At 57.8% G+C, this 26,367-nt stretch overlaps 6 protein-coding genes across 6 annotated transcripts; all 6 read left to right on the top strand.

Annotated features, from left to right (window-relative positions):
* Positions 1-725: 725 nt before the first annotated feature.
* On the top strand, positions 726-1,850 carry LMXM_36_5910 (conserved hypothetical protein; the record flags this gene model as incomplete). Its single annotated transcript, XM_003874901.1, has 1 exon — positions 726-1,850. The coding sequence occupies one exon, from the start codon at positions 726-728 to the stop codon at positions 1,848-1,850; it is 1,125 nt and encodes a 374-aa protein (XP_003874950.1).
* Positions 1,851-5,189: 3,339 nt separating this feature from the next.
* On the top strand, positions 5,190-6,443 carry LMXM_36_5900 (putative aminoalcoholphosphotransferase; the record flags this gene model as incomplete). Its single annotated transcript, XM_003874900.1, has 1 exon — positions 5,190-6,443. The coding sequence occupies one exon, from the start codon at positions 5,190-5,192 to the stop codon at positions 6,441-6,443; it is 1,254 nt and encodes a 417-aa protein (XP_003874949.1).
* Positions 6,444-8,644: 2,201 nt separating this feature from the next.
* Positions 8,645-14,509, top strand: LMXM_36_5890 (conserved hypothetical protein; the record flags this gene model as incomplete). Its single annotated transcript, XM_003874899.1, has 1 exon — positions 8,645-14,509. The coding sequence occupies one exon, from the start codon at positions 8,645-8,647 to the stop codon at positions 14,507-14,509; it is 5,865 nt and encodes a 1,954-aa protein (XP_003874948.1).
* A 972-nt stretch (positions 14,510-15,481) lies between these two features.
* LMXM_36_5880 (putative small GTPase) lies at positions 15,482-16,579 on the top strand (the record flags this gene model as incomplete). The annotated part of the gene is made up of 1 exon (XM_003874898.1): positions 15,482-16,579. The coding sequence occupies one exon, from the start codon at positions 15,482-15,484 to the stop codon at positions 16,577-16,579; it is 1,098 nt and encodes a 365-aa protein (XP_003874947.1).
* Positions 16,580-17,363: 784 nt separating this feature from the next.
* On the top strand, positions 17,364-19,751 carry LMXM_36_5870 (conserved hypothetical protein; the record flags this gene model as incomplete). Its single annotated transcript, XM_003874897.1, has 1 exon — positions 17,364-19,751. One exon carries the CDS (start codon positions 17,364-17,366, stop codon positions 19,749-19,751), a length of 2,388 nt encoding a protein of 795 aa, XP_003874946.1.
* Positions 19,752-21,288: 1,537 nt separating this feature from the next.
* On the top strand, positions 21,289-23,448 carry LMXM_36_5860 (a44l protein-like protein; the record flags this gene model as incomplete). Its single annotated transcript, XM_003874896.1, has 1 exon — positions 21,289-23,448. One exon carries the CDS (start codon positions 21,289-21,291, stop codon positions 23,446-23,448), a length of 2,160 nt encoding a protein of 719 aa, XP_003874945.1.
* Between the last annotated feature and the right edge of the window lie 2,919 nt (positions 23,449-26,367).

Here is a 26,367-nt window from a genome sequence, read left to right as displayed (position 1 = left end):
CGTCGGCCGCTCTCTACTCGCTTCTCTCTCTCTTCGGATTTTCTTTATCTGTTTCGTTATTGCGTCGTGGAGTCGAAGTAGAAAGGACAAAAGGAGCGAGTGATTTCTTGCCTTTACCGCCCTTTGTTTGTGCTCGGTTTTCCTCGCCTGTCTCCCCTCCCCCGGCCATTTCTGTGTGTGTGTGTGTGTGTGTGTGTTTGTATGTGGCTTTTGTGGGTGCCCCTTCCTTTCATTTTTTTTTTCGTAGAGAGGGGGTGTCGTTTGCGCTTCTTCACTCCACCCCTCCCTGTCTCCTTTCTTCCTTCTCAGAGGAACAACGGTGTCGCAGAGGTCGCATCGATAACGACGTAAAACGAACACACACCCACACACAGGTCTGCACCGGTCTACGTAGTTGGCAAAAAAGAGGATTGCGCCTAATCAGAAGTCAAGGTGTGGTCTCTCCTCTCATCGGGGCGCTTTCCCCTTCGCCGTCGGCTATCGCACATTCTCGTTTTGCACTCTTTTTGCGTCCTTGTCACCCTTTATTACGCCTACCCCCTCCCCCTCCCCCTCTTGTGTTTTTTCTTTGTTTGCGATAAGAGAATCCGCCTTTGTTCTCCCTGTTTGCCTCGGGTGTGATCTATATATATATATATGTAGACATATATATGGTGTAGTACACGCACCTCTTTTGAGTTGTTGGAACTGTCATTTTCGAGTCCGCTCTCCTCTTCTAGAGCAAGATGTTTCGTAACGCACTCTCGTGCTTCGTGGCACAGCTGGAGCTGACGCGCTTAACAGAAACATTGCCTGACAATATTGACTACACGGAGCTGATGGAGATGGTTCAGCAGAGGTTGCAAGGCGCCCCTGGGAAGACGCTGGGTGTGTTTGAGCTCCTCCAGGCAAAGGAGGTTCATCTTCCCGATCCCGACAATCCAAGCTATGCCGTCGCGTCCATGTCCGCGCCCCTCACCGTGTTCCTCTTTGACATTGAAGGCACGACCACCCCACTTCCTTTTGTGCGGAAAGTCATGATGCCCATTGCGGAATCCCGCGTCGAGGCCTACATGGCGACGCACTTCCCTGCAGATCAGGCGTTTGTGGACCGCCTCACTGCAGCTAGCGCGCCGCAGTCTTCCCCACTTGCAAAGGCGACGATGGCCTACTCGAAGGCATTTACGGACGCCCTTGCGACGAGTGGGGCGCGCGACTGGAAAGATGAAGCGGCGAACGAAGTGACGCGCAGTGAATTCTGCGCGCTTTTTCACAGCGAGATAGAGAGAGGCTCCGATCACGCCGCGGTGAAGGTGGTCCAGGCCGCCATCTGGGCGGAGGTGTTTGCAGAGGGAAAGCTGCAGTCGCAGGTGTTTCCGGATGTGAATACGTTTTTCCGCTTCGCCGGCGGCCCAGCCATGACCGAGAGGGTGCGCATCGCACTCTACAGCTCGGGCAGCATCGAAGCCCAGAAGCTCATCATGGCCAATACACCGTATGGCGATTTGAACCCGTTCATTACGGCGTATTTCGACCCCTTGCTTGTCGGCACGAAGCTGATGCCGAAGAGCTACATGAAAATCCGCACACTTCTGGCGGAGAAGCTGGATATACCGCCGGAGAGCATGCAGATCGTCTTCGTGACGGATAACACTAGCGAGGCCTCCGCGGCCGAGACGTCTGGGGCAGTGGAAAGCTCCATCCTGTGCGTACGCCCGCTGAACGACTGGATCACGTTTGATACCATGCTTTCGATTAACGTGCCGTACATCATGTCCTTTACGCAGCTCATGCAGTGCAACTGTGTGGTGGACATGAAGAAGCTGGTCAACGACGCAAAAGAGTGCATGAAGGAGCACAGTACATCCTGATGAAGGGCGGCAAAGAGGCAATCGTAGAAGAAAAACCTTCTTGATGGAAAGGGAAAGGAAAACAGCGCGGTGGAGGGTGGGGAGAGTAAAGCGCTGTGCCCTCCGCGTGTTGTAGACGATGTCACGTCCTTTCCTCCTCGTCCTTCGTTTTCTCAGAACGTGCCTCTCCGCACACCTTCACGCGAATCGTGCACTTTGACTGATCAGGGCCCACTGAGATGAATAGTTGCCGGAACCGGGCAACCCTCATGTATATATTCCCTGCACGCGTTTCGCAAGCGCACAAGCAGGCGTGGACGGAGAGCACCGATAGCGACTATTCTATTATTTTTTTCCGGCGCCGACCCTTTCCTCGTCACACCTCCACCCGCCTCCTCTGTCATCCCTCAGCTCACCGTGCCCATCGTGACTTCACGTGTGAGGGAGCACGACACGAAACAAGACGCGTGGGGCGGGGGAGAAGCAAAGGAAAGAGAAGGCGAAGGGAGAAACGGATGATGTAACCATGTGCCCAGGTGCGCATAAAAACCACACGTTGCGGAAAGTAAGCCCCCACCCCCCGCTGAACGTACGATTGGCCCCGTGTACAGCGATGCGATTCGCGAACTCGTGTCACCTAATTCGGTGAGCAGTCTTTTTTTTTCCTATTATCTGCTTGTCTTTGTATGTGTGCGTGTATGCGTGTGTGTTGGCGGGCCTTCTGAGCTGTTTGTTTGCACTTATTTCTTTTGGTTGTTGCTCGTTTTTGTTTTGCTACCTACCACCTGATCACCCTTAACGACCGGGGGGGGAGGGGCACCTCAGCGTGGCGGCAGACTTTAATGCGCACTCGCTGTGGGAATGCCAAGACTCTCCAACCTGCCCTCGGGTACGGCACCAGATTCTTGGTGTAGACGGACAAGTCTGGTCAAGCACCGTGTCGATGAGACTGGCGGTCATGATGTGGCGTTCGTGCCAGCCCACGAACAATCGTGTCCACGATGGAACAACTCTCGAAGCACCTGTTCGTTCACAAGAAGAGAAGATCTAGGGTAACACGAAGTGCCGCCGCTCCCCAGACTCATGGTTAAATTTCGCCTATCGGGGCACATGCAGGCACGCCACTCCATGAAATCGACCGCAGTGGCAGATGAAGGCAGCAAGAACCTATTCCTCCTCGCTAGACAACAACGCCGTTCTGCAGCAACTGTCAGAGCGCAAAAAGTGCGAGCGCCGTGCACCCGTGCTGTCAAGCACAGCTGACATGGTGTATCACGTACAAAGCATGCAGGCTTCGGGAGAGCTCCGTGTGATGCACAAACCAGGCGCGCAGACCTATACACCGATCAAGATAACCGCACGTGCCCAGAAACGTGCGGGACCTTCTACGCCCGACCGGGTGTGAGCTGGTGAGGCGCAGATGCCGGAAGCATGGCGAGAGAGCCCCGGATCCGCACCACCGAATCCTCCAGGGCTCCCGTGTGGAGAGTCTCCATGCTATGGAATGCCGCGGCTGAAAGCGACTGAGAGGGAGAGGCATGGCATGCAGGTTGGTTGCAGAGTCTCAGGGGACCCTGACCTGAGGCTGGCCGACGACCTCCCTGAGGTCATCCGGCATGTCCGTGGACCAGGATTCCGCTGTTCCCCGCACGACAAACGTCACCGCCCCTGCCCTCGAGCAGGACCCTGGGCGCGTCCCGCTTGGATCAGGGCCTGCACTCCACCCGGGTGTTTGGCTGGCGCCGGGTGCGCCGCAGGTCCCGGACGAACGGGACGAGGAGGTGACGATAAGAGCCCGCCAGACGCATGGCTCGATTCGAGGGCAGGACGGCCTGTTCCAGAAGACGCGGATGTATCCGTGATGCCACTGTGGTGGGTGTCGTGTGGATACATGCGTATGCTTTGCTGACTGGTTCGTGACAGGAGAGTACGGTACGAAAAAAAAAGCGAAGCCTTTTTTGGTCTCTAAAGGTTCTATGTTGTTAGTCGCACGCAGAAAGGAAAACGTAGTTGACGAGGGCACACACACACACAAGATGGAGCAAACGTAATGGTGCTCCGGTTATAATAGCCTCCCACACGGAAGGCCATTTGCCATATCAAGTTTGACGGTGAACGAGAACGTCGCGACTGCAACGTTGTGCGAGTTCTCATGTTCATCGTCACTTTCCAGAAGGATGTGCAATAGATGGAATGGGTTGGCGACACACGATCAGTGCGTGCGCTGGTGAGGCTTCTCAACCACGTCAGCATCCCAACATCGGGATTGCTTTGCCGCATGCTTCCTCTGCCAATGGTGCTCTTTCAAACTCGTATGTTACCGTCTTCTGTCACGTTTGCTCTGCTGGCTCTTCGATCCTCTTGTTATCGCTCATGTTCGCGCTCCGCCTTTTTTTGCGTGGCAGCAAAAAAAACCCTAACGGATCTCTAAGGCACTCGACGCCCATCGCCTCTATCCGCTCTCTAGCAGCCTCAGTGCAGATATCACTGCGTTTCAGAAGGCGTATGCGCAACACGCGTTGTCGCAGCAGGCGCGTTCACAATCACGTGAGAAAGCACATAGCACATTACTTATCTGTGGCACTGCGCGGGTACTAGAACCACCGTGGCAACGAGGGTCGTGTGACTAGCTAAGGTAGCCGTGTGGTAAACACAGCATTGCCCGGTAGAAGCGAAGGCGTTGAGCTTCCGTTCAAACTTTGTCAAAGGCCCCACGTGATTTTGAGTAGTACTTACATCTATTTGAGAGATTCTGTAGCTGTAAAGATCGCGTTCGTTAGGGTGCAGGTGCGCTCACGAACGTGTGCGCCGTTCCCCCCCCCGACCAGACACACACACCCACATACACACATAAAATGCTTTTTGGGAGGTTCGCCTTATCTGTCTCGCTGCCTCTCATTTTTTGTTCGCGTTTCTTTCAAAGTTTTTGTTTTTGTCGCATCGCTTTGGGCTCCCCCTCTCCCTTCTCTCTCCCCGCCTGTGTGACTCCCTGCCTGTCTCTTTCTCTCATTCTCTGTTCATTTGCCTTTCTGTGACGCAGGCCACCCCATTGCCTTCTGTCCTTACGCTGGGCTCAGTGCTAGTGGATGAGTACCCCCACTTCCACGCACTTCACCCCCCCCCCACTAGCAACCTAAGACCCCTTCCTCCCCTTCCCTACACACACACATACACATAAACATACCACTCTCCTTTCTCCCCCTTTTTTGGGGGTCGCATACGCTCTTCCACTTCGTCGTTTTTCTTGTGAGGTCGCTCCCTCCCCCGTCCCCCGTGCATCCCTCTCCTCCGCCTCCGTACTTGTCACCAAGGTGTGTACGCTCAATCCCCATTTGCAAAAGGAAAGGCAGGAGAGCGAAGATGTCCCCTAAGTCGACGGCACGGCATGAGAGCCTTAACCCGCTCAAAAATGAGTATATTCCGCCGGCGTATTTGTCCAACTTGAGGAAGTACAAGTACTCCAGCACGGACTTATCCATAGTCAGCCGGTATGTCCTGCAGCGGTACTGGAACTTCGTCGTGAATCTTGTTCCCATGACCATCGCGCCAAACTGCATCACGTTTACCGGATTTCTCATCGGCATGTCCTCAACGGCCTTGCTGCTATACTACTACTTCGTTGAGGGGGGCGTGTACCCCAGCTGGTCCTTATACTACGCTGCCTTCGCGCTCTTCGCTTACCAAACCCTAGATGCCATTGACGGCAAGCAGGCGCGCCGCACCGGTACCGGTAGCCCGCTCGGCGAACTATTCGACCACGGCTGTGACGCCTTTCTCACTCCGTTTGTGCTGCTCAACATAAGCCTTGCCACCTACATGGCACCGGTGGAGCGCTTCTGGCTGTTGACCATCTCATCCACGAGCCTGTTCACCGTTATCTGGGAACAATTCAGCACGGGGACGTTCGACCTGAGCTACGTAAGTGGCCCGTCGGAGGGCATCATCCTCAACTGCGTGCTCTTCATCGTCTCCGGTGTGTATGGCGAGTCTATCTGGGACACATCGGCTGTCGGACCGTATGATGTGGCATACCCGCCAGCGCTGTCCCAGTTCTTTCCTGGCTGCAACGGCACCGTTCACATCGAGTCTGTCCGCAGTGTTCTCTTTATCTTTTTCCTGATCTCATGCCCTTTCACAATGCTCGTGAACGTAATACACGCGGTACTTCGGCCTACGGTGCACGCCTCCAAGGTGACGCCCATGCTCGCGTTAGTTCCAAACATGACCATGACGGCGCTTATGGTGCATGTGTTTGTGGTATTCCCCAACTTGACGGTGCGTTTTCCATTTGCGATGGAGATCAGTTACGGCCTGCTCATGTCCATTACGGTAACGCGGCTGACGCTGGCGCGGCTCACCATCATGCCGTACAAAGCTGCGAATTGGCACATGGTTCTCTTCTTCGTTGCTCTGGCAGCGGCATCGGCGATGCACTACATAGCGGATGCCTCCGTTTCGCACGATGTGGTGGAGACAGTTCTCGGTTGGACACTGACGGTGCTGTCCGTGTTCGCCGCCGTGCAGTACGGCCACATGATTCTCTCCGCGTTCAACCAAATCTCCCGCTACCTCAGTATCTCTATTATGACCATTAAGCCGAATAAGTCAGATTAGAGCAGTAGAGAAGTCCGCCCCCTCGTGCCCACGCGCTCAAAAGTTGAAACGACAGGTGATTTAAACAGCCTCGATTCTTCACGTTTTGTTGCAGATGTTGTTGTTCTATCCCATAAGCAGTTGTCTACGCTTGGTGGGAGGGGCAGTGGTGCGAGTTGGTACTTGCGCGCTCTCCTTCCTTGTGGCAGGCAGGCTCTCAGTCTGCATGCCCTACCAGGACCCCAACACACTTTATTCCGTTTGTGATGGTGTCGGTGAGTGATACGCCAAGGAGGCTCACGCACCTTCCACAAAATCTTACCGCGCACAGCGACTCCTTGGGGAATTCAAGTGACGAGAGTGCTTCTCTTTTTCTTCGTGTGTGTGCTCGTGTACTTTGTTCTCGCTTCCATCACGCTCACTCTAGCGACACGAGCATGCCGCCCTCGTTGATCAGAGTCGCACCTCGTCCCTGGCGTTCTGTTCTTCAATCTATTCCTTCTGCGATAGCACACAAGTCGAGCTCCGCTCTACCCCGCCCCCCCCCCCGACCTGCCACAGGCCCATGGCGCGGTGCCAAGCAGCCGAAGACACACGTGTGCTACAACAATGTGATGACCTAGTCATCCAGGCATGGACTCTCTCTCAACCGCAGCCCACCCACCCGCTTCGCAGGCCGCCTCGCCGCTGTGCCCATCATGCCGGTTGCCACCCGCGACGCATCCCCTCGAGGTGGCACTCCGGCTCCCCTGGCCAGTAGATGGTGTGAGGGCCCGGGGATGGGATAAACGCTCGAGTGGCGTTGGTGCATCACCCATCATGTGGATCGTGCAAACATCTTCACTGCCGCAGGTCGCGCTGGCGACCACGCCGTCCACGACCTGACCGCCGGCATCTGCAGCGATGTATCGGTCAGACTTCCCCTACGTCATAGGGACCTGATCTTGTCGCCCATCAGAAGTGGCGCAGCATTTGGCAGAGGGATAAGGGAAGGGGCTGCGTGGCTCCCCTCCCCTCCCCCCCACACACATAGAGAGAATGTGCAGGACACTGACGCCCTGGTGGAGTGCACCCTTACCCTCCACTATCACGATCTAATCTCTGATGTAGGAAGACATGTGTATGGTCCTAAGGGAGGTTCCAGCGAGACAGGATGCACGTGGAATGGTGCGATATTATTCGTAATAGAAAAGAATGACATAATGCACACCATCAGCGTATCCGCGCTTCCCAGATATTCGGTTGGCACGTGGGTGCTTGCGCATTTCGTCCCAGCATAGTGCCGCTTGCGCCATGTGCAGCGTGTCTATAGATGTCTTTGTGGACCTCTTGCATTTTGTGGAGGTGGGCTTTTTCTTCTCCCTTCGCATCACTTGGGGTCATGCCGCCACCGCTGCCCCTAAACCTTTCTTCCACGGCTTTCCTCTTGTCTCGCGTCGTCTTGCCGTCCTCTTTCTCCACAGAACGTTCGAAGAAACGAACAACACAAAAAAAAAGAAGTGCACCTGAGGCATGAAAGTGCGAACAAAGGGCCCACGTACATTTGTAACGAGGCGCACCGATCGACTCGGAATCATCAGCACAGCGTCTTCTCTCTTTTGCCGTCGTGCGGTCGTAGCCGCAACCTAAGCAAACGGCGGGAAAGCGAAACGGCGTGCGTGTGCTCGCTACCCGCACACCGCCCCATCCGACTCCGCTGCATACGAGCAAGCTAAAAAAGAAATATATACAGTAAAAAATTTGCGCGGAGGCAGGTCACACAGTCGTGGACTCAAAGCAGGTGTGCGGAGGCGTTGTGTGTGACTGTCCGTTGCAAAATAGAGTGCTTGTGAGCCTAGTGTTTGCAGCACCGCCTTCGTCTCCCTCTAGCTCCCTGCCGGTGTACTTGCTGCTGTCGTTCGTTTGTGCGTGCCTGTGTGATTGTTAGATTATTGAACCGGACTCGCTATCATTGTCGAGAAGGACCCACTATGTCTTTCTTTGGCGCAGATGCCGCCTCCTCGGCACCCGCGTCTCTGCCGCCTGCGTCCCTGGACGCGATGCAGGCAGTCCCTCATGCTGCGCCTCGTTCTGGCGCAGCGTCATTGATGCAGCCAAGTACGTTTGGCGCCTCGTGTGCGGATGGGACGGGCATCCAGATCAGCGTACTTGAGTCGCTGGCGAATCTATTCAGCTGCCGAGAGGTCAAGGCACCAAGTTTTGAAGTGGCGCTGCTCCCTCGTATGGGAGGGTCGACAGACGACGACGCGGGGGAGGACCACGTAAACGAAAGGGACTACATAGTAGAAACACTCGCAGCCGCGCCCTACTCTGTCTTGAGCGATGCCTCAGGCAACAGCTCCATCTCGTTGTTGCCAGGACTGAAAGGCCCCGCCATGCCTTTGCCCATCCAGCCGTCCGTCTCAAAGCGGCAAGAGCGCGCACATGCCGTGCACTTGCACGAGGAGTCACCGCAACAGCAGTCTTCGGCGCGTGAGCTCGCTTCTCTGACAAAGGTGCTAAGTATACTGAGCGCGATTCTGCAGCGATCCCGCCGAGCGCACCAGCGTTCGCGCAACTTTGGACGCCTACTGACATTGCTCACGGACGGGCGGTTTGCTGCTACGGCTGCAGCGCACATGCAGACGCTTTGGCTGCGTTGCAGTGGGCACGCATCGTCGCTTGGCGCGCAAGCCAGCGAGGAAGCGGCGCTGTCCCTCTACTGCGACGTTCTGCTGCTGGTCGCCTACCACGCGAGGATGGCGGACGCGAGCGGCACCGGAGTATCCAGCTTCGTAGCCGCTGAAGAAGTACTCGCATCCTTGTACGCAGTCAACAGAGATATGGGCGCCGAACTCGTCAGGGCAGCGGCGCATCATCCAGCATACCTGCGTCGCAGCGTTGCCTCTCTCACCGCTTTCTGCATTCTTCAGGCGGGTCGTCTGTCCCACAAGGTGCTTGAGGACGCGCTGCAAAACCTCGAACTCGGCGCTGCGGCGCGGGCGAACATGGCGCACATGGCCTTCATGGCAGCTCTCCCGACGTCATGTCCACAGATGACGCCGACATGGCAGTGCCGTGCGCTCGAGGTGGTTCGCAAGGCCACCCTGTATGACGCCGCTGCCGACGTTTTCAGTTGCACTGACGGCGGCGGCGCCGTCTCTGTCATCAGACAAATCAGCACGTGGGTGCACGGATACGCCATGGCGAGCCTCTTGTCGGTCATGTCGGAGGCCGCGTGGTGCTACTGCACGACTGATGCGCTCCTTCACATCAGCCGTGCTGTGAGCGTGTACGGGGCGACATGGACGGCGTACTTGGAGAGCTATATGAACCTTGTCAGTTTTCTGCATCGCGCCCTCACCCGGTACGAGCGCTCTTACGCACAGGAGGAGTCGATGGCGTTGAGAATGCCAGCAGCGAGCGTACCGAAGTCGATCCTAACAGGGTCGTCAAGTGCGACTCTTCCCGCTAACCGACAGGTAGGCTGGCACTCTGCGCGATCGGCCGAGTTGTCGGTGGAGTCGCTGATGCGACGCGCCGTTCTCGGTGCCGCGGGCGTGGACAAGGGCACGTCAGTATCGGGCTCGCAGGGAGGCCCGGAGAGTAGTGCCTACTCTGATTTTCATCTCAGCGGTGACTTTTCGGAAGGCGATGGGACGCTTAACAACGGTGATGACTCCCCGGAGTTCTTCCTAGCACGGTGTGAGGCGGAGACGGATTCTCCCCGCAGCTTTGTCTTCTACCTGTCTCTGCTGGCATACGTGACATCGGCTCTGCCGCCGCTTCTGGGCTCTCTGGGAGAACTCCGTCTCTTTTTTTACCTACCCCACTCTAGTCGCAGTGCTGCAGCTGCCAACTGCGCCGACTCGGCCCGCGACGCTGAGGCAACGGACCCGCCAGCCGCGGCATCAGGAACGGGACGCCACCTTTTCGCCCTGTGCATGGATCTCCTGCGCGCCAGCCTAGCATCCACCCTCGCTCACTGTACAGACAAGTCGAACCTGCTCGATCGGCAAAAGCATCTGCTCTGCGAGTCCGCGACGACGCTCTTGTGCGCCTTCATGTGCCGATTCCCGCATTCGCTGCAGCGGCTCGAGGCAGAGACCGGTGCCACGCATCTGGTCGGTCTCGTGAACCAGGTGGTGACAACCATTATCAAGGCACCACGTCCTTCGCTGAGGATGAAGCGGCTTGCGTACAGCCTGCTGCAGCGCTACGCATCTGCTGTGGAGTCCTTCGGTGATATAATGGCACAGCTCTTGGCTCCGTCGCACTGGACAGCGCTGAGGCTGGACGACGAGTACGTTGAGGCGGACCTGCGTGGTTGTGTGCAGCTCTACCAGCATCTGTGCCGGACCGTGTACCAGCTGTCACCTGCAGAGCCTGGCCATCTCCTCTCGCTGCTTGCGGAACTGCCGGCAGGCACCTTTAGTTGCTCCTCCGATGGTGCGGCGACAGCCACAACCCTGGTGCACACCATCTTCACCTTGATGGAGGACCATTCCGAGGACGTGGCGGTGTTTGGTGAGGTGACGGTGCCACAGCTGCCACAGCTTATTGGTCGTCTGGTAGAGGCGCTCGACACATTGGCGAATGCGTACGCCAAGGGAGACTGGGTGGCCGGCGGGGAGTCGACGTGGTGCTCCGTGTGTGCCACCGCCTCGCTCCTCTACAAAGCCGTGCTGCTCTACCACGCACCTGCGCTGGTCGCGACAACCGTCTTTCCTGCACGGTGGGGTCCCCAAGGGCGCGGCAGCGGCGACAGCGTGATAGCCGAGGTGAGCCAGGGTGGCGGTGACCGTCGTTCGCGCAGCGGGGTGCACGTACTCCTGCAGCTGCTTTGCGAGGATTCCCTGGCACCGGTGCATCATGTTGTGGCGGAGCTTCTCGTGGCAGCCCTGCACGCGACCGCCCTCCACCGCACCTCGGAGTCCATGCTCTGGACCTTCCGTTCACACCTGTCTCCGTGCGAGGTCGTCATGGTTACTCAGCGGATGCTGCAGGTGCAGCGGGACAGCCTGGGGTCGCCCTCAAATGCAATGCGAGTGGAGGTGGTGCAGGCAATGGCCATGTGGTGCCCGGCGCTATTCCTCTTTCTGTTTGGGCCAGAGAAGCGTGTGCTAGGCAAAGACGACGACGCTAGTGAGGTTGCTGCACAGGGGCAAAGCTCGGGTGACGACGACCACAGTGGCAGCGGCGGCGTTAACCGGGCAGCGGCGCAGCCGGCAGATCTGCCGCTCATGCAGTTGCTCATGGCAACCGTGCGCTCAGACAAGGCGGCTTTGTACGAGAAGGCGCTCGCCCTGAACATCCTTCGGTACAGCGGTATGTCAAGGCTCGTTGAGGTGCAAGAAATTTTATCCCTCATGCCGCGCGAGGACAGCAACGCGACAAGGACAAACACGGGCCGCGATGGTGGCGAGTGGGAGGAGGCGACGTTGGCGGTGGCCTGTGTCGCCTATGTGAATGCGAGAGTCGCGCTTGAGCTGTCCAGGTCAAGGCAAGCGAGCTCAGCGCTGGACAACGCCGGCGGCGGAGAGGTGGACGGCAGCAACAGACCAACCGCGTCTGCTCGAGAGAGCACCCCTGCTCCACCACCGCAGCAGCGCCGGTCAACCCTGGCGCCCCCGTCACCGTTCGCGGCGGCAACAGCTCGTCCATTGCAGGCCGCCCGTAGCAAGGTGCTGGCTGCGTACACAGATATCATGGATCAACTGCTCCGCCACGGCGCCGCCGCTATGCAGCGTGTGCGCAGCCTGTTCGATGCGGAACGGTGCGACGTGGACTATGACAAGCAGACGAGCTGGTTGGTGCGGCAGGCAACAAGCATGATGTTGGGCGAAAACCCGGACGTCAGCGCCAGTGTTGTCTTTCCGCGCAGCGGCGCAACAACGGCATCGAGGCGTTTGGCCGGTGGGAGCTCGCGCGACAGCATTCACACCTTTCTTCACGGAGCATCGCAGGGCAGCGTTCTGAACCGCGGTGTTGTGCCAACAGCTCTCGCTGCTGCCACCGCTGCCCGTGCCCACGGTGAGGTGATGAACCCAACGACCTTCTTGCAATCTCTGTCCAGCGAGAACGTCGAGGTCGTCGCGGCGTACCAGAGGCTCTTCCCCGTTGGCACCGCCTCTACACGCTTCTTCCGCGGGACCGGTGACGATCGCCGTCTCAACAACCTTGCCGCAGAGCTGGACACGATGGCAGACTTGGCAACTGCGCTTGAGCAGCTATTGTGGCTCAGTGCCATTGACACGAGCACTGCGGGCCTATTCGGCAAGCGAACCCAGCAGCTGCTCGAGTGCGCTGTTGAGTCGGTGCTGTCCTGCCAGCCGGGATCGCCACTTCTGGCCTCATTCCTCACGCGTCAGGTGCAGCGGCAGCTGCGTCTCGCCCAGGCGACCGCGAGTATCTTGGAGACCGCTGTCGGCGGCGATGCGACTGAGCTGTTCGAGATGAACCCGACCGCGCAGCACTCACTGCGGCGTCTGGTGGCGTTTGCCAAGGCGCATCGAGGGCACGTGTTTGTCCTGGAGGGCGTGCTTCTTGTCGTCACTGCGTTTCCACTGACCACCTTCGCCGCCTGTGCGGCCGTGGAGGAGTTGATGGCGATGGTGCAGGCCGCCCTGCACGCCAAGCTGCGGCAATCCTCCTGGACACCAGAGACGCTGGACGCGCTGGACAAGCTAGTGAACGGCTGCACACGCGTCTTCAGTCGGCCGCGCTCTGACGGGGGTAGCGACGCAGTGCTCGTCAGTCGCCTGCTTCCGACCTTGCTGCAAGTTGCGTCGCGTCTCGCGCGATTTGTTCAGCCAACGCAGCCGAGCAATGCCGACACTCTCCGTTTTGTGCGAGTTCTGGAGTGCGTTAACTGTGTTATTGCCCACTACGGCGGGCAAACGGCGGTGTTGGGCTTCGCGGACGAGGATGTTCTTCTCGGTTTCCTGCAGGCGATAGGTCAGTTCTCCGCCTCCTCTGTTTACGATACGGCCGCGCAGCGGCACCTGCGTCTGGCGTGGAACGTCTGCTGGCTTGCACTCCTCTCCCTGTGGTGCACGATCATGTCAGTGCGTGGGCAGTACAACGCCATCGCGTCAGGGTGGGCGCCATCTCTAAAAGCTGCGCTGCTGAGCAGCCCACGCTTTGCTGCTGCTCTTAGCGCGTTCGCCGGCGATCGCGGAGGCGACCGTGGCGGGCTACACCTCTGGGAGGTAGAGGAGGTGGATGCGTGCACGCGACTTGCCGCAGTGCTGGCAGCTCAGAACGTCCTGCTCGAGAAACTCACGCCGTGTGTTCAGGCAGGCTTTGTGTTCCTCCGCCAACCTCACTTGCACCAGCAATGTGTGGTGACGGTGCCGAGCGCGGAGGCTGTGATTAGTGAAGGCAGGCGGATCACGATCGCCCAGGCGTCTGTGCTGCGCAACGAGCTCACAATCCTGTTGAAACAGGCATCCTATGCCGTTCCCCGTGATGGAGCCACGCTGGCGGCCTTTGTGTTTCCACTAGAGCTGCTAGGGCAGACGGCGGAGCTGGCGAGCGGCCCCAACCTCACCGACGACGCCGTGGCCGCCGCCTCCACAGCCGCGTCGCTCGTGTACTCGCTGGACCTCTTGCGCCAGTTCACCGTGCGGGAGCTGCAGGTTCTCCGGAGAGTGACCGCCGCGACTGCCCCCGGTGGCGCTGGACTCGAACGGTCCCCAAATGTGGGCTACACCAACTTTGCATCGCGCGAGTCGAGCGTTACACTGTCACCCAGCAGGGGACCGCTTGTCGGCGACGCTGACACCGTCACAGATGTGGATGATTCGTGCACGGTGGACGGCCAGGGCGACGTGGCGACAGATGTGCAGTCGGTGCATCTCGAGACCGTGCAGCTCGCCTTGACGGCTTACGCCCTGACGGTGCAGGACCTCATCCAAAACGCGAGCCGCGCCCCTGGAATGTTGTACACGGCAGCGGTGCTCAAGGGGGTGCAGCACTCCACGGAGCGCCTCGTTCGCACACTGCGAAGTCTCGTGAAAGACCTCAGCGAGGTACGTTGGCCACTGCTTAGTCGCGTGGTGCAAGGGCAGACTGCGCGGCTTCAGCACCTCATCGAGTGCCTGTGAAGCTTCCCCCAAGAGTGCGCTTGTGTTTCTATGCGTTGTTTACCGTCTGAGAGGATGTGCGCTGCGTTGTCTCTGTCTCTCTCTCTTTCCTTACCAGTGTGCCCTTGGCGCACTCCTCGTGGGAAGTCTTTTGGCGGTGGAATGGAGAATAAGCTCTGCGTGTGCTTGGTGGTGGGGTTGACATGCAGGAATGTGGCGGACTCCAGCGTTTATGTGTACGTGTGTACGTGTACGTGTACGTGCACGTGTGTGTGTGCATCGGTGAGACGCATCACACTTTTCGCGCACACGCACGAACGTGCAAGAGCAAAACCTCGTGACAGGCCACAGAACACGCAGACACGAATGGAAAAGAGAAGACGAAGAGGGAAGACACATCTGCGCAGCTCGGCGGGGAAAGTGCACCGCCTCCATCTCCTGTTGCTGCAGTGTCTACGGGAAATAAAAGACAAACCACAAGGACAGAACAACAGCGACGAAGCAGTCAGCTGGGATGCGCGCATGTAGAGGGAAAGGCGCGGGAGCTGCGCCTAGGCAATCTTGCTTCCTCAACCATCTCGCTGTAGCGAGGGAAAAAGAAAAGGGCACTTCCGTGCGCTCATGGGCCTTGCTGGCATCATTTCTCCGTCCTTTCAACTTCCGGCTTTGCCCTTCCTATCGCTCCATTCGATTCCCCTTTTCTCTCTGACACGGCGCCCCACGCCGTCCTGGCATGCTCCTGCCTTCGCCCTCGGACTGGGTGGAGTGCACGACGACAGGCTCTCTTGTTTTTTTCGTTTTTTTTTGGTCACACACACACTCACACATACGCCCTCTTCGGCCTTGTGTGTATGGGTGTGTTAGGCTGTCCACATCTCTGCATTGCCGGAGTTCTCCTTAGGTCTGCTTGCCAGACCCACTTCACTGCTTGCTCGCTTTTTTTTCTTTGGTTGTTTAGGCTGTTGTCGTGCGTTCACGGTAAAGTGGCCCAACATGTCCAACAACATGCTCGCACTGCCCAAAGTGCTGCTCATGGGACTACGCAAGTCGGGGAAAAGCAGCATCCAGAAGGTTGTCTTTGAAGGTATGCAGCCGCACGACTCGGCGACCTTGGCGACCACCGTGCAACCGGAGAAGAGCACCGTGCACTCGAACGACTTTGTGAACTTTGAAGTGTGGGACTTCCCGGGCCAGAATGATCCATTCGACTCCAGCAACGCCAGCCGCTATGACGTGAATCAGCTGCTGGAGAACTGTGGCGCAATTGTGTACGTGCTGGACTGCCGCGAGCTCATCGACGACGCCCGTGCGCGGTTGCTCGACACCATCAGCGCCACGTACCGCTACAATCCCGAGCTCTGTGTCGAGGTGTTTATTCACAAAGTCGACGCCCTGAGTGAAGACCACCAGGCCGACCTGCTGGCGAGCCTGCAGCGTCGTGTGGAGGAGGAGGCAAAGCAGTTGCTAGAGAATGTGCAGCCGCTACGCCTGAACTTCAACCTCACCTCCATCTTCGACCACTCCATCTTTCAAGCATTCTCGCTAGTGGTGCAGAAACTGATCAAATCCAAGACGCCGTACATAACGGAGCTCCTGCAGATGCTCAACTCCAACAGCAATATCGACCTCTCCTACCTCTTCCTTAGCCACTCCAAAATCTACGTCGCCGTGGACGAGCGCAACCGCCTCAAGTCGCGCACCTACGACCTCTGCAGCGACGCCATTGAGGTGGTCGTGAAGATGAGTCGCATTTACATGCGGCGATCTGACGACGTCGGCGGAGGCGTGAAGGATGCGTCGGGGGACTCGGCGCACGCTTTGGCTGCTTCTGCTACCAACCGCACCAACATCTCCTGGTCTTCGGCCAGTGCAGACGGATGCGCCTCCGACGTGTCCGAGTTGTACCGTGGCGCAAATGCAGTGATTCAGCTGAGCAACGAGGACTGCATCTACGTCCGCGAGCTGCCAAGCTCCCTGACCTTGGTGCTGATGATGAAGCAAACACACCTCGAGAACCGTGCGTTGATTGACCGTAACGTGGACATATTCTACAAGGCTGCCTTTGACATCTTCAACACGAGTGCATCCTAGGTGCGGCACTGCTCGAGAGACTGAGAGAGGCACGCAGGGAGCACGGGAGATGTGACGACGAAACGGCTTAAAGCTGAAAACGTGTTCATAGTGCGTGCAGGGTGACTCTACTCTTTTCCTTTTTTTGGTTATTGTTGTTGCACGTTTGGTTGCTAGAGGACCGGTTCCTCGTCTTGCGCCTCCGGCCCTCCTGTATGCGTGTACTTATCGGCAAAAGGAGCAGGGAAATGTATCGAGGGAGGCTCTCCAGGGTGTCCTTGAATGCTGCGTCGCGCGCTATCCATGCTGCGGCGGTGTCTTGCGGGCAAGTCCGAAACTCTCTCCCCCTCTCGAGGGAACGAAGCAAGGAAGCCGAATACGTCTCGCTTGATCTCTGCATCGCCCTCTCCCGCCAGCACTCGAACTACATTGTACACCTTGGCGGCTGCGCGTTTCGATGCGGGTATTCCGCCTCTGTCAGCACTCTATCGACCGCGCAATGCCTGCGTTTTGAATGCGTTTTCGGCAAACGAGGAGGATGGCGCGCAATCTCACCTTTGCTAGTTTTCTTCTTGCACGCCTCTCGTTCTCCCTTCCCTACTCCTCTTGTGGTAACGCATCAGCTTTCGCTTGGTAAGCAGGTGTCCGTACTCGCTCCGTCAACCGCTAAGCCACCGCTCCTCTCTTGTCTCCACTCAGGCGCACTGTTTTTCGCCTACCCACGCGTTCTGCTTCTCCGACTGTGCAGCGTGCAGAGATACTCATAAGCACCCCCTCCTCCCCTCCAGAAAAAAAAACGGAAGAAATGGAGTCGGTGCAGCAGTCGATCGTGCCGCTGAGCCCCTTCTCGTGGGTCCCGGAAGAGGAGGCCACCACGCCGGGCTACGCAAACGTTGCTCTCCACGACATTGCGAGGCTGGATCTGCGCTTCGAGCTCATTGTCGAGGATTTTGCCGTTCCTTTCCGTCACCCGCTCCACCGCATTTACGCCACCCATCCACTTCTGCGCAGTGCCTTGTCGCCCCGGCAGCTACAGCTGCTGCAGTACGGCATGGTGGTGGATTCAGAGGAGCAGCTCGTGATCGTGGCAGCGTCGCCCTGCTGCGGCGATTCGGGGGCCTGCATCGCCGCTTCGTACCAGCAGGTTTTCGCGCGTGCCATGGACTCGCCAAGCAGCATGGATAATCACCCGCTTTTGCCGGAGTATACATTCGTCGTGTACCGGCTTCCCACTGTCGCAGCCAACGATCAGGCATGCAGCAGCGACGTTCCTGAAGCGCTCTTCCGTCTCGTCTTCCGGAAAATTGTCTCTCAGCAGGATATGCAGGACGCCGACAAGGCTTCCGCGTCGAGCTACATGCTGGTAGGGGTGCTAACGTCGTCGGCCGCCTACTACGCGGAGCTACAGCGTGGCATTCAGTACCGCAACGAGTGGATCGCCAACATGGCGGCCACGCGCGCGTGCGACCCGCCACTTTCCAAGGTCTCATCCTCCTCGTCGACCCCCACACCCGCGCCAAAGCACAGAATGGTGCCAGAGACGGTGGCGCGTGAGGTGTGCGCTGCCTCGCCGCTATCGCAGCTCTGCACGAGCTTGGCCTGCGTACTCAAGCGCTTCAGTCCAGAGGAAACTGGCGTGGACTTCGAAGGCATCATCAGTAAGGATGTGGTGGACGGAGATGTAGCCGAGGCGGCGACCGGCTCCTTTGCCCAGGGACCTTGCGTGGTGCAGGAAAGGGATCCGTGGATGTACTCCTACACGCGAGAAGGGCCCCGCCTACGGAAGCGTATCGATCTGGTTACGAGTACCCCTACCATCTTGCGGGCGTGGCGTGACGGTGCGATTGATCTGGCTGAGTTCCAGGTGACGCCTGTGAAGACCGGCGACGTGTGGAGTGGCTCTGTCGATCCCCACAAGAGCACACACCCGCTCCTCTCACTCACGTCGAAGGCTGCGCCGTGCGCGCGCTTGCTGCTGCTCCCCTCACACCGGGAGGTGTCAACCCTCTTTGCCGACAACGAGATCACCTCCTTTTTGCCGAAGACTGAGGTGCCCGACGAGGCAGGGGTCAAGCCGTTTGGCGTGGTGTATGTCAACCCGGGAGCTGAGCGACTGCGCCGGTGGATCCTGCAGGGACTGGTGTGTGCCGAGGCGCACGGGGTGCACGCAGTGTTCCTAGAGCTGGACCCTGTCGACCTCATCGCACCGTGCGTCGAGCTGCTCTACGAGGGCAGCGATGCAGAAAATCTGGACGGCGTAGATGGCTGCGTTGACATCGACAAGGGCTGCACGGAGTCGCAGCTGCGCTACCGGCGCGCGCTTTTCCTGGTGTGCCAGGTGCTCATGGAGACGGTGGAGCTCTTTGTGCGGTGCAGCGGGATTGTGTGGAAGGTGACGGTGGCGGTGAAAGAGCTTGGTGGCAAAACGTTCGCGCCTCGGGACAAGAACTCCGAGAACGTCACTGTGCCCATCGACGCCTCCAAAGCGGCCTTCAGGAACGTTCCTTTCACCGTGTGGTGTGGCGAGATCCTCGACGTGATCCGCAAGGCGGCGGTCGCGCTGGAGTCGAAGTCTACACTCAACACGCTATCCTTTCCAGATGATGGTGAGAGTGCCGTGGGAAACGAGGCCGCTGTGGTGGCAGCCGCTGTGGAGGCAGCTCCCCTGAACGGCGCCCAGGCCAACGCTCTGATGGCGCAGCCGGACTCGTCGACGGCGCTTGTGGCGTATCCGAAAGTGGGTATCGAGAGAGCACTGGTGCTCTTTTCGGGGGAAGCAGTGAGGTCAACGGAGCCTGTCGTGCCATGCATCGCTGCGCAGGCGAAGGCCGCCGGCGTAAAGGTCAGTGATGATGCCATGTATCCGCTCTTCAAGGCGCTATGCGCCGCCGTACGACAGCAGGACAGCCTACCTGTGTCTGCCTTGGTGGAGGTCTTGCTTCATGAGTGGACCGGTGGCTCTCCGAAGAGTCGTCGTCGCTTACCGTTGCGGCTAATCTGCCCGCTTGACAGCTGCGGTGTCCCTGTCAACCGCTCTCGAGTGCAGCGCTTTTTGCTCCCCTTCCTGCAGGTGATGCGGAGTACCGCCGGCGTGAAGGCTGGCACCTCGATATGGACAGAGAACCCCGGTGACGCCGGAACCATGAACTACGCCCAGTTCTCCATGGTGATGCTTGCTATCGCCAAAATGTAACACTGTTCACCTGTTCCTTTGTTTCTTGTGTATATGTCTTTGTGCCACCCAGCAACTGTGCGCAGACGCAGGGTGTCAGGCATGGATCGCGTATTCAAGAGGGGCACCACACAGACGACGATGTACCGCCCCTCCCTGCTTTTTCACACCCATCTCGCTAAAGGAACATGAATACGGAGCCATCGCCTTTTGTGCGGATTCCGTTACTCTCTCGCTCTCTATTTGCCGCCCCCGCCCTTCCCATGGCGGGATGTGCACGCGGCCACAGGAATGTACACTATATTACGTGTGAGTTCTCACTGTACTCTCGGATGTTTGTGTTATTTCTTACGAGGAGGCGGGAGGCGCTGTGCTTTCCTGTTCAAGGTTTGGTGTGGTGCTTTTTCACCCCCCTCCTCTCTGTAACGGTGCAATTATCTGAATGTCTGTGTATGTGCGTGTGTGTGCGTACGGCTCGGCACCACCATGTCAGACATGCTGTGACAGTGAGCAGCTCATGCCAGTGCGCCCTCTCCCCTCCCTTTGTTTCATTTTTTTCCTCCGCTCTCTGCGTCACCGCAGAGCCGGCAAAGAGGGTTGAGGAGGAGGAAGGGGGTGTCGAGCTGTCGATGGTGTCTTCGAAACTACCGCGCGTGTACTGCATAGGTGGAGCACGAAGTTATGTGGACGCCTGGGAGCGCTTGTGTGTGTGTGAAGCAGCCCTTGTTGTAGTGCATGATTTCTGTGCAGCAAACCATGTGAGTTGAGCGCGCGCCAAGTTGCATGTGTCTGTGCATCTCCTCCGCACCACTTCTCCTTCCTTTCCACCTGCAATGCCATGTAAAGTATCTCTTTCCTTCCCTCTCCTTGTGTTTCCACGTGCCTGGTGGTGCTGCACTCGACTCCCTCCCCCCTCTCCATCTCCGAAGGTCGACGGCAGCGTCGTTGAGCGGGTTTTGTTTGTAACCTTCTCCGTGTGTGCCTCTGTGGATTACGCATCGTGGTTTTCGCCGCGTTTCTACTTGGCGACTGTGGAATTTTACGCACCTCATCGCAACGGCAAAGGCAAAACGGAAATATATATATATGATGCCACTCTGCAGTATGTCGCACGCCGCACTTCCCCTGTATGACGCACGCCGCCAGCCCGTTCTCTACGGCAGCGCGGCTTTCGTGTGCCCCCTATGGGAATGTGCAGTCCCACAGCGCTGTGGGTGACTTTCTGAGTACTGCGCGCGTTGATGCAGGCGGAGGTACTGGCCCTCATCACTTACACCAACTCCCTTACCGTGGATGTGTGGGGCGCTGGCATCCTTGTGTGCGCCGCCGTCCTCCTCTCGTCTTCCCGAGCATGACCGGTGTAAGAGCCGTGTGGGTTCTTGCGTCCATGTCTGGAACCTGTTCGAATATGTGCTGTTTTCTACCTTCCCCTCACCAACCCCTATCCTTTTTATTCTGTCCTCGCCCCCCCATCCCTGCCCGCTTCAGCCCAGTGCGTTTTCCGGTCCCATCGTCGAAGGCTCGCGAGGTATACCGGCATTGCGCTTGGCGTTTCCGCATGTTCTCTCTGCCGCTCGCTGGCGTCCCGTCGACGGCGCTGAGGACGTCGCTGGAAGGCAGTCGCCTTCTAGCCCTGTGGCGAGCCTTTGAGGGTCATGTTGATGCCTTGGCGACGGCCCTCCATGGATTGAACAACTACTCACCTTTCCCATTTGAAGTGAAGGTGGCCGTTATTGTTTTTGGCTACATAGTGATCCGCGAAATCGTGCTGTGGTACTCCTCTGACGTTCCCACGAAGCATGCCTACGTTTACTGGAAGCTACACGATCCCATCGAATCGGCTTACTACACTCCATACCTGCCGGCGAACCACATGTGCACCGCACTCCTGTTGTACATGGCGCGGAAGCTCTGGCAAGACAAACCCCTCACCGTAGCTGAGCTGCGGAACAAGTCGTTTATGATCAACCTGCTCTCCCTCTACTCCAAACCCAGTCAAGCAGAGCTCTACGGCGATGGCGAAGGGCCGATATTTTTGTTCCGGGAGAATTTGATGGTGCCAGTGAAGCTGCCCATCTACCCCTTCTGGACATCGACGCATCAGGATGGGGTGGAGGTGTGTGCATGGATTTCGATGCCGCGGACCAAGAACACCGATTCTGCAGCGCGCCGCAGTGTTTTTCTCCGCGTTCGCAAGGATGCTTCCCCGGGCGGCGGCGCCGCGGCCGACGCCGTGCTGCGACGCTTTGTCGAGGACGCGTTGAACTTCTACTTCACCAACGGGTATGCTGACAAGGAACACTACGACCTGCGCATGTATCGCCCCACGGTGACAGCGCAACATGTCATGGTGAAGAGCGTGCCACTTCCACTCGGGCCAACGCTGGATACCTTGTTCTTTCCACAGCGCGAGCACGTCAAGTCGCTGCTCGCGCGCTTCTCGGAGAAGAAGGGACGCTTCGCGATTCAGGGCTTCCCTCACAAGCTTGGGTTTCTGCTGTACGGTCCCCGCGGCACAGGCAAGCGCTCCTTCGTTCGTGCTCTTGCCTACCATACCCACCGCCACATTGTCCGCATCCCTCTCTCCAGCTTCACGCGGGGCGACCAGCTCTTAAAAATGTTTTACTTTGAGTCTGTGGTGACGAGCAGCACGGAGGAATGGGCGCTGCTGAGCAGCAAGAAGGTCATCTTCCTTATCGAGGACGTCAACACGAACGACGACCTTGTGCGGGCGCGCGCAAGCGGGCGCGTGGTGCGCGTGCGCCAGTCTCGCGGGTTGACGACTCTAAGCTCGCAGCAGGCGACCACGGAGAGCGGCGGCGCCAAAGAGCTCGTCGCTGCGAAGCCAACGTCGCAGGGCTGCAGCTCCCAAGCGAGTGCGCTGGAGACAGGGAAGATGGTTACCCGAAAAGTCGAACGGGTGCCGCCGCTGACGTCGACGTTAGACGCGGTTGGTTTTAGAGCGTCGCTTCTGTGTCAAGAAAACGGTGGGGACAGGCCCAGCCTCTCCTCCTTGTTGAATATCCTGGACGGCGCAGTGGAAGACTCGGATCGGATTGTGGTGATGATAGCGGATCACCCGGAGCGCCTCGACCCGGCACTGCTTCGACCAGGGCGTCTCACGACGCATCTCCGATTTGACTACATCGAGCTGGACGATCTGATCCGTCTTTGCGGGCTCTTCTTCGGGTCCGAGTCCGGCGAAGCACCAGGTACTCTAACTGCCACCGGCGAAGCGACCCCTCTGAGAGAGGCGACCGGCTACAGCTATGGTCGCATGGAGGCGTCTGCCGCCACTCCACCGCAAAATGTTCACGATAGGTTGATGGAGGTGAATGAATGCCGTCGCGCCGCGCTGCAACCGGCTGTCGCGCGCGCTTCGAAAGACACAGAAGACGACGTGTGTGGTCTGCAATGGCTGCGTCAAGGACTCTCCGCGTCGGCACCAGATGCCAATGACAAGAAGAAGGCTATTCGTCAACTCTCCAGGATGCAAGCAACGCAGGTGCGCTTGTGCATCGCAGCCTTGGAGGAGGAGGCGTCTTCGCAGGCTTCTCAACCTCGACAGAGAACCTCGTACAACTTCTTGATAACACCCTCGCATGTGCATCACTTGTGCATGCGTGCCGCTGACCTGAACGACTTCCTTGACGCGCTCTCGGCGTATATTCGTAGCGGGAGCGCCACTGATACTGGCACCAAGGGCAGCTCAGACTAGGCGGGATGGCGTACGCTCTGTGATGTGTGCACAGTGCACGAGTATGAGGCGATGCATATACGTAAGAGCAAGTATATATATATATATGTGTGTATGTGTGTGGTTTTGCTGCTCTTTTAGCTGTCTCTTAGGTACGGCAGAGCACCACCCGCAGCCACGCATTGCAAAGCAGCGTTTTTTTTTCTGTGTCGCCATTTGTGTTGTCGTTTGCCGCCGCCTCGCATTCTTCTTTGCTGTTTTGTTTGTTTTGGTCTCCGTTTCAGAAGGAGTGCGACGTGCGCGTGCACCCTCTCCTACCTTTCCTCACCCGGAACGCTTCTCCTCTGTTTTCGTGTTCGCTCTAACGAAGGCAAGACGAACAACAGCCGAAAAGCATATGTTTTTCTTGTTCTCCCTCATCTTCCTTCCCTCCCTCCCTCTCTCCCTCCCCCGGTGTGTGAGCGTGCTCACTTGCTCATAATGCCACAGCCGCTCTTTCCTTCTCTTTACGTGACTCGGCAGATCAAAGGCAAAAAAAAACATCCCATGTAGGAGGGTAGTCACATCTCTCTCTCTCTCTGGCCTTGAGCGAGTCCCTGCGCGTCTATCCATGTGCTCGTATCCGCGTGTGTCGTTTACGTTTGCTGAACCGACAAGAAGTATTTACGTAACAGCATCAACAAGGCGCCCTCGAGCGCGGCTTGTTTGTTGCATCTGCTGCGCAGACTGCTGAATCGCCTACTTTGCCAGTCCATGTTGCTGCGTGGCACCATGAAGACGACATCTCCCCCCCCCTGGGAACGTGCATTCCGTGGGCAACGGTGCTGTTTGCCACATGTAGAGCTTGCCCATCTTTCTCTGCGGAGCTTCTAGAAATCACGACATGAAGTAGCGCACGGCGCTCTCACTTTGGTGCCACCCGTGTCACCCTTCTGTGTAGTTCTTACGCCCCTCCCACCCACCTCACCCACACACACACACGGCTATTCCCCGTGCCTTTGTTCTCACGTGCAGCGCCTACTCACCTCCACGGCAACCGCCAGAAGAAAAGCTCGCATTTTCCACAGCGTCACGACAAGACCATTTTTGTGTGTGTGTGTGTGCCGTTACTCTTCAGACTGCATGGATTTACTGGAGCAGCAGCCGGCAAGCAAAACATGATGATACCCTACTTGTTCTATTCAACAGAACAGACACGCCAGCACACGCACTCGCACACGCACTCGTTTGTGTGTGAGCGTCGTTGTGTGCTGGCGTGTGTGCATGATCGAACAGCCTCGTAGCAATACGTATCGAGAATCTGATAGTCTTTCTCTTGCCCGCACTGCTGCTGCGCTGCTCTCCTTCTTGGCCTCGTTTGTTTGTCTTTGTAGGCGTTGCCGAGTTCTTTGGCATTTGTCCTCGTCGCGACTGCGGAGTAGGGTCGCCCTCTACAAGAAACTACAACTCTCTGGATTCCTCGAGTCGTTCAATTCTCGTGCTATCCTCATCGGTTGTCGAAGAGACAGAGTGGTCGAACACGAAAAAGTGCAAGTACGGTGGAGACGACGACTGACCGTGTGCGTGCGTTCGCTGGAACAGTGTGGTCCGGGTTTGGTGGAAAGTGCCAGCGCTAGATGATGGCATGTGGAGGGGAGATCAGTGACGCCGTCTCACGGCTGCTCTTCCTCGGTGGTGGTGGAAAAACGGTGCTTCCTTTGGGGTGCAACAGGTGCACCGCGGAAAGCGAACTGCGCAACAAAGGGGAGAGGGGAGGGGGGAGGGGGGTTCACACGGCGTCCAGCGTGAAAGGGGGATGAGGAGGGGGGTCAGCTCATGCCCTCTTCTCCGCGTGGGTGATTACCAGGAAAGCGAAGATATATGTATATATGCACTTCTGTGTGTGCTGAGGCTTTCGCCGCACATACACGGCGAGGACGCAGCAAAAGACGACGAGTTTTTTACTTGCTCACTTTTTTTTAGAACAGATATGCACAGTATCTCCCCCTCTTCTGCGGCTCCGCACATAGCGCAAGATGGGCGGAGGCAGTGCTTCACTGATGAGCTTCATAGTAATATGTATCGAGAATCTGGCGTCACCGCGATGTGCTCTTCGATTCTGTACAGGTGGCGGTGGCAGCTGTCAAACTACAACTCTCTGGATCCCTTGGGCCATTTCTCCTTCCCAGTGCGATCCTCATCAGTTGTCGAAGAAGGGAGTCTAACAAAGCTGCTCTTTAACTCTTTTAAAATGGTGGAAAAAGGATAGGCCTTGTGATTAGAGACACTCCACCAGGGCGTCAGTGTCCTGCACATTCTCTCTATGTGTGTGTGGGGGGAGGGGAGGGGAGCCACGCAGCCCCTTCCCTTATCCCTCTGCCAAATGCCGCGCCACTTCTGATGGGCGACAAGATCAGGTCCCTACGACGTAGGGGAAGTCTGACCGATGCATCGCTGCAGATGCCGGCGGTCAGGTCGTGGACGGCGTGGTCGCCAGCGCGACCTGCGGCAGTGAAGATGTTTGCACGATCCACATGATGGGTGATGCACCAACGCCACTCGAGCGTGTATCCCATCCCCGGGCCCTCACACCATCTACTGGCCAGGGGAGCCGGAGTGCCACCTCGAGGGGATGCGTCGCGGGTGGCAACCGGCATGATGGGCACAGCGGCGAGGCGGCCTGCGAAGCGGGTGGGTGGGCTGCGGTTGAAAGAGTCCATGCCTGGATGACTAGGTCATCACATTGTTGTAGCACACGTGTGTCTTCGGCTGCTTGGCACCGCGCCATGGGCCTGTGGCAGGTCGGGGGGGGGCGGGGTAGAGCGGAGTTCAACTTGTGTGCTATGGCAAAGGGAATATTTTCTAGAAAAAAAAGGGTGAAAGCAGTGTGGCCTTTGCTGCGCTTGCCTTTTTCTGTGCCCCGAACTTGAGCTGTGTGCCGTGGTTTTGGTGTTGGTGAGT

Source organism: Leishmania mexicana, chromosome 20 (assembly GCF_000234665.1).
Source record: "Leishmania mexicana MHOM/GT/2001/U1103 complete genome, chromosome 20".
Taxonomy (NCBI): Eukaryota; Euglenozoa; class Kinetoplastea; order Trypanosomatida; family Trypanosomatidae; genus Leishmania; species Leishmania mexicana.
The sequence above is the reverse complement of the archived record's forward strand: the minus strand, read 5'-3'. Positions and strand labels throughout refer to the sequence as shown.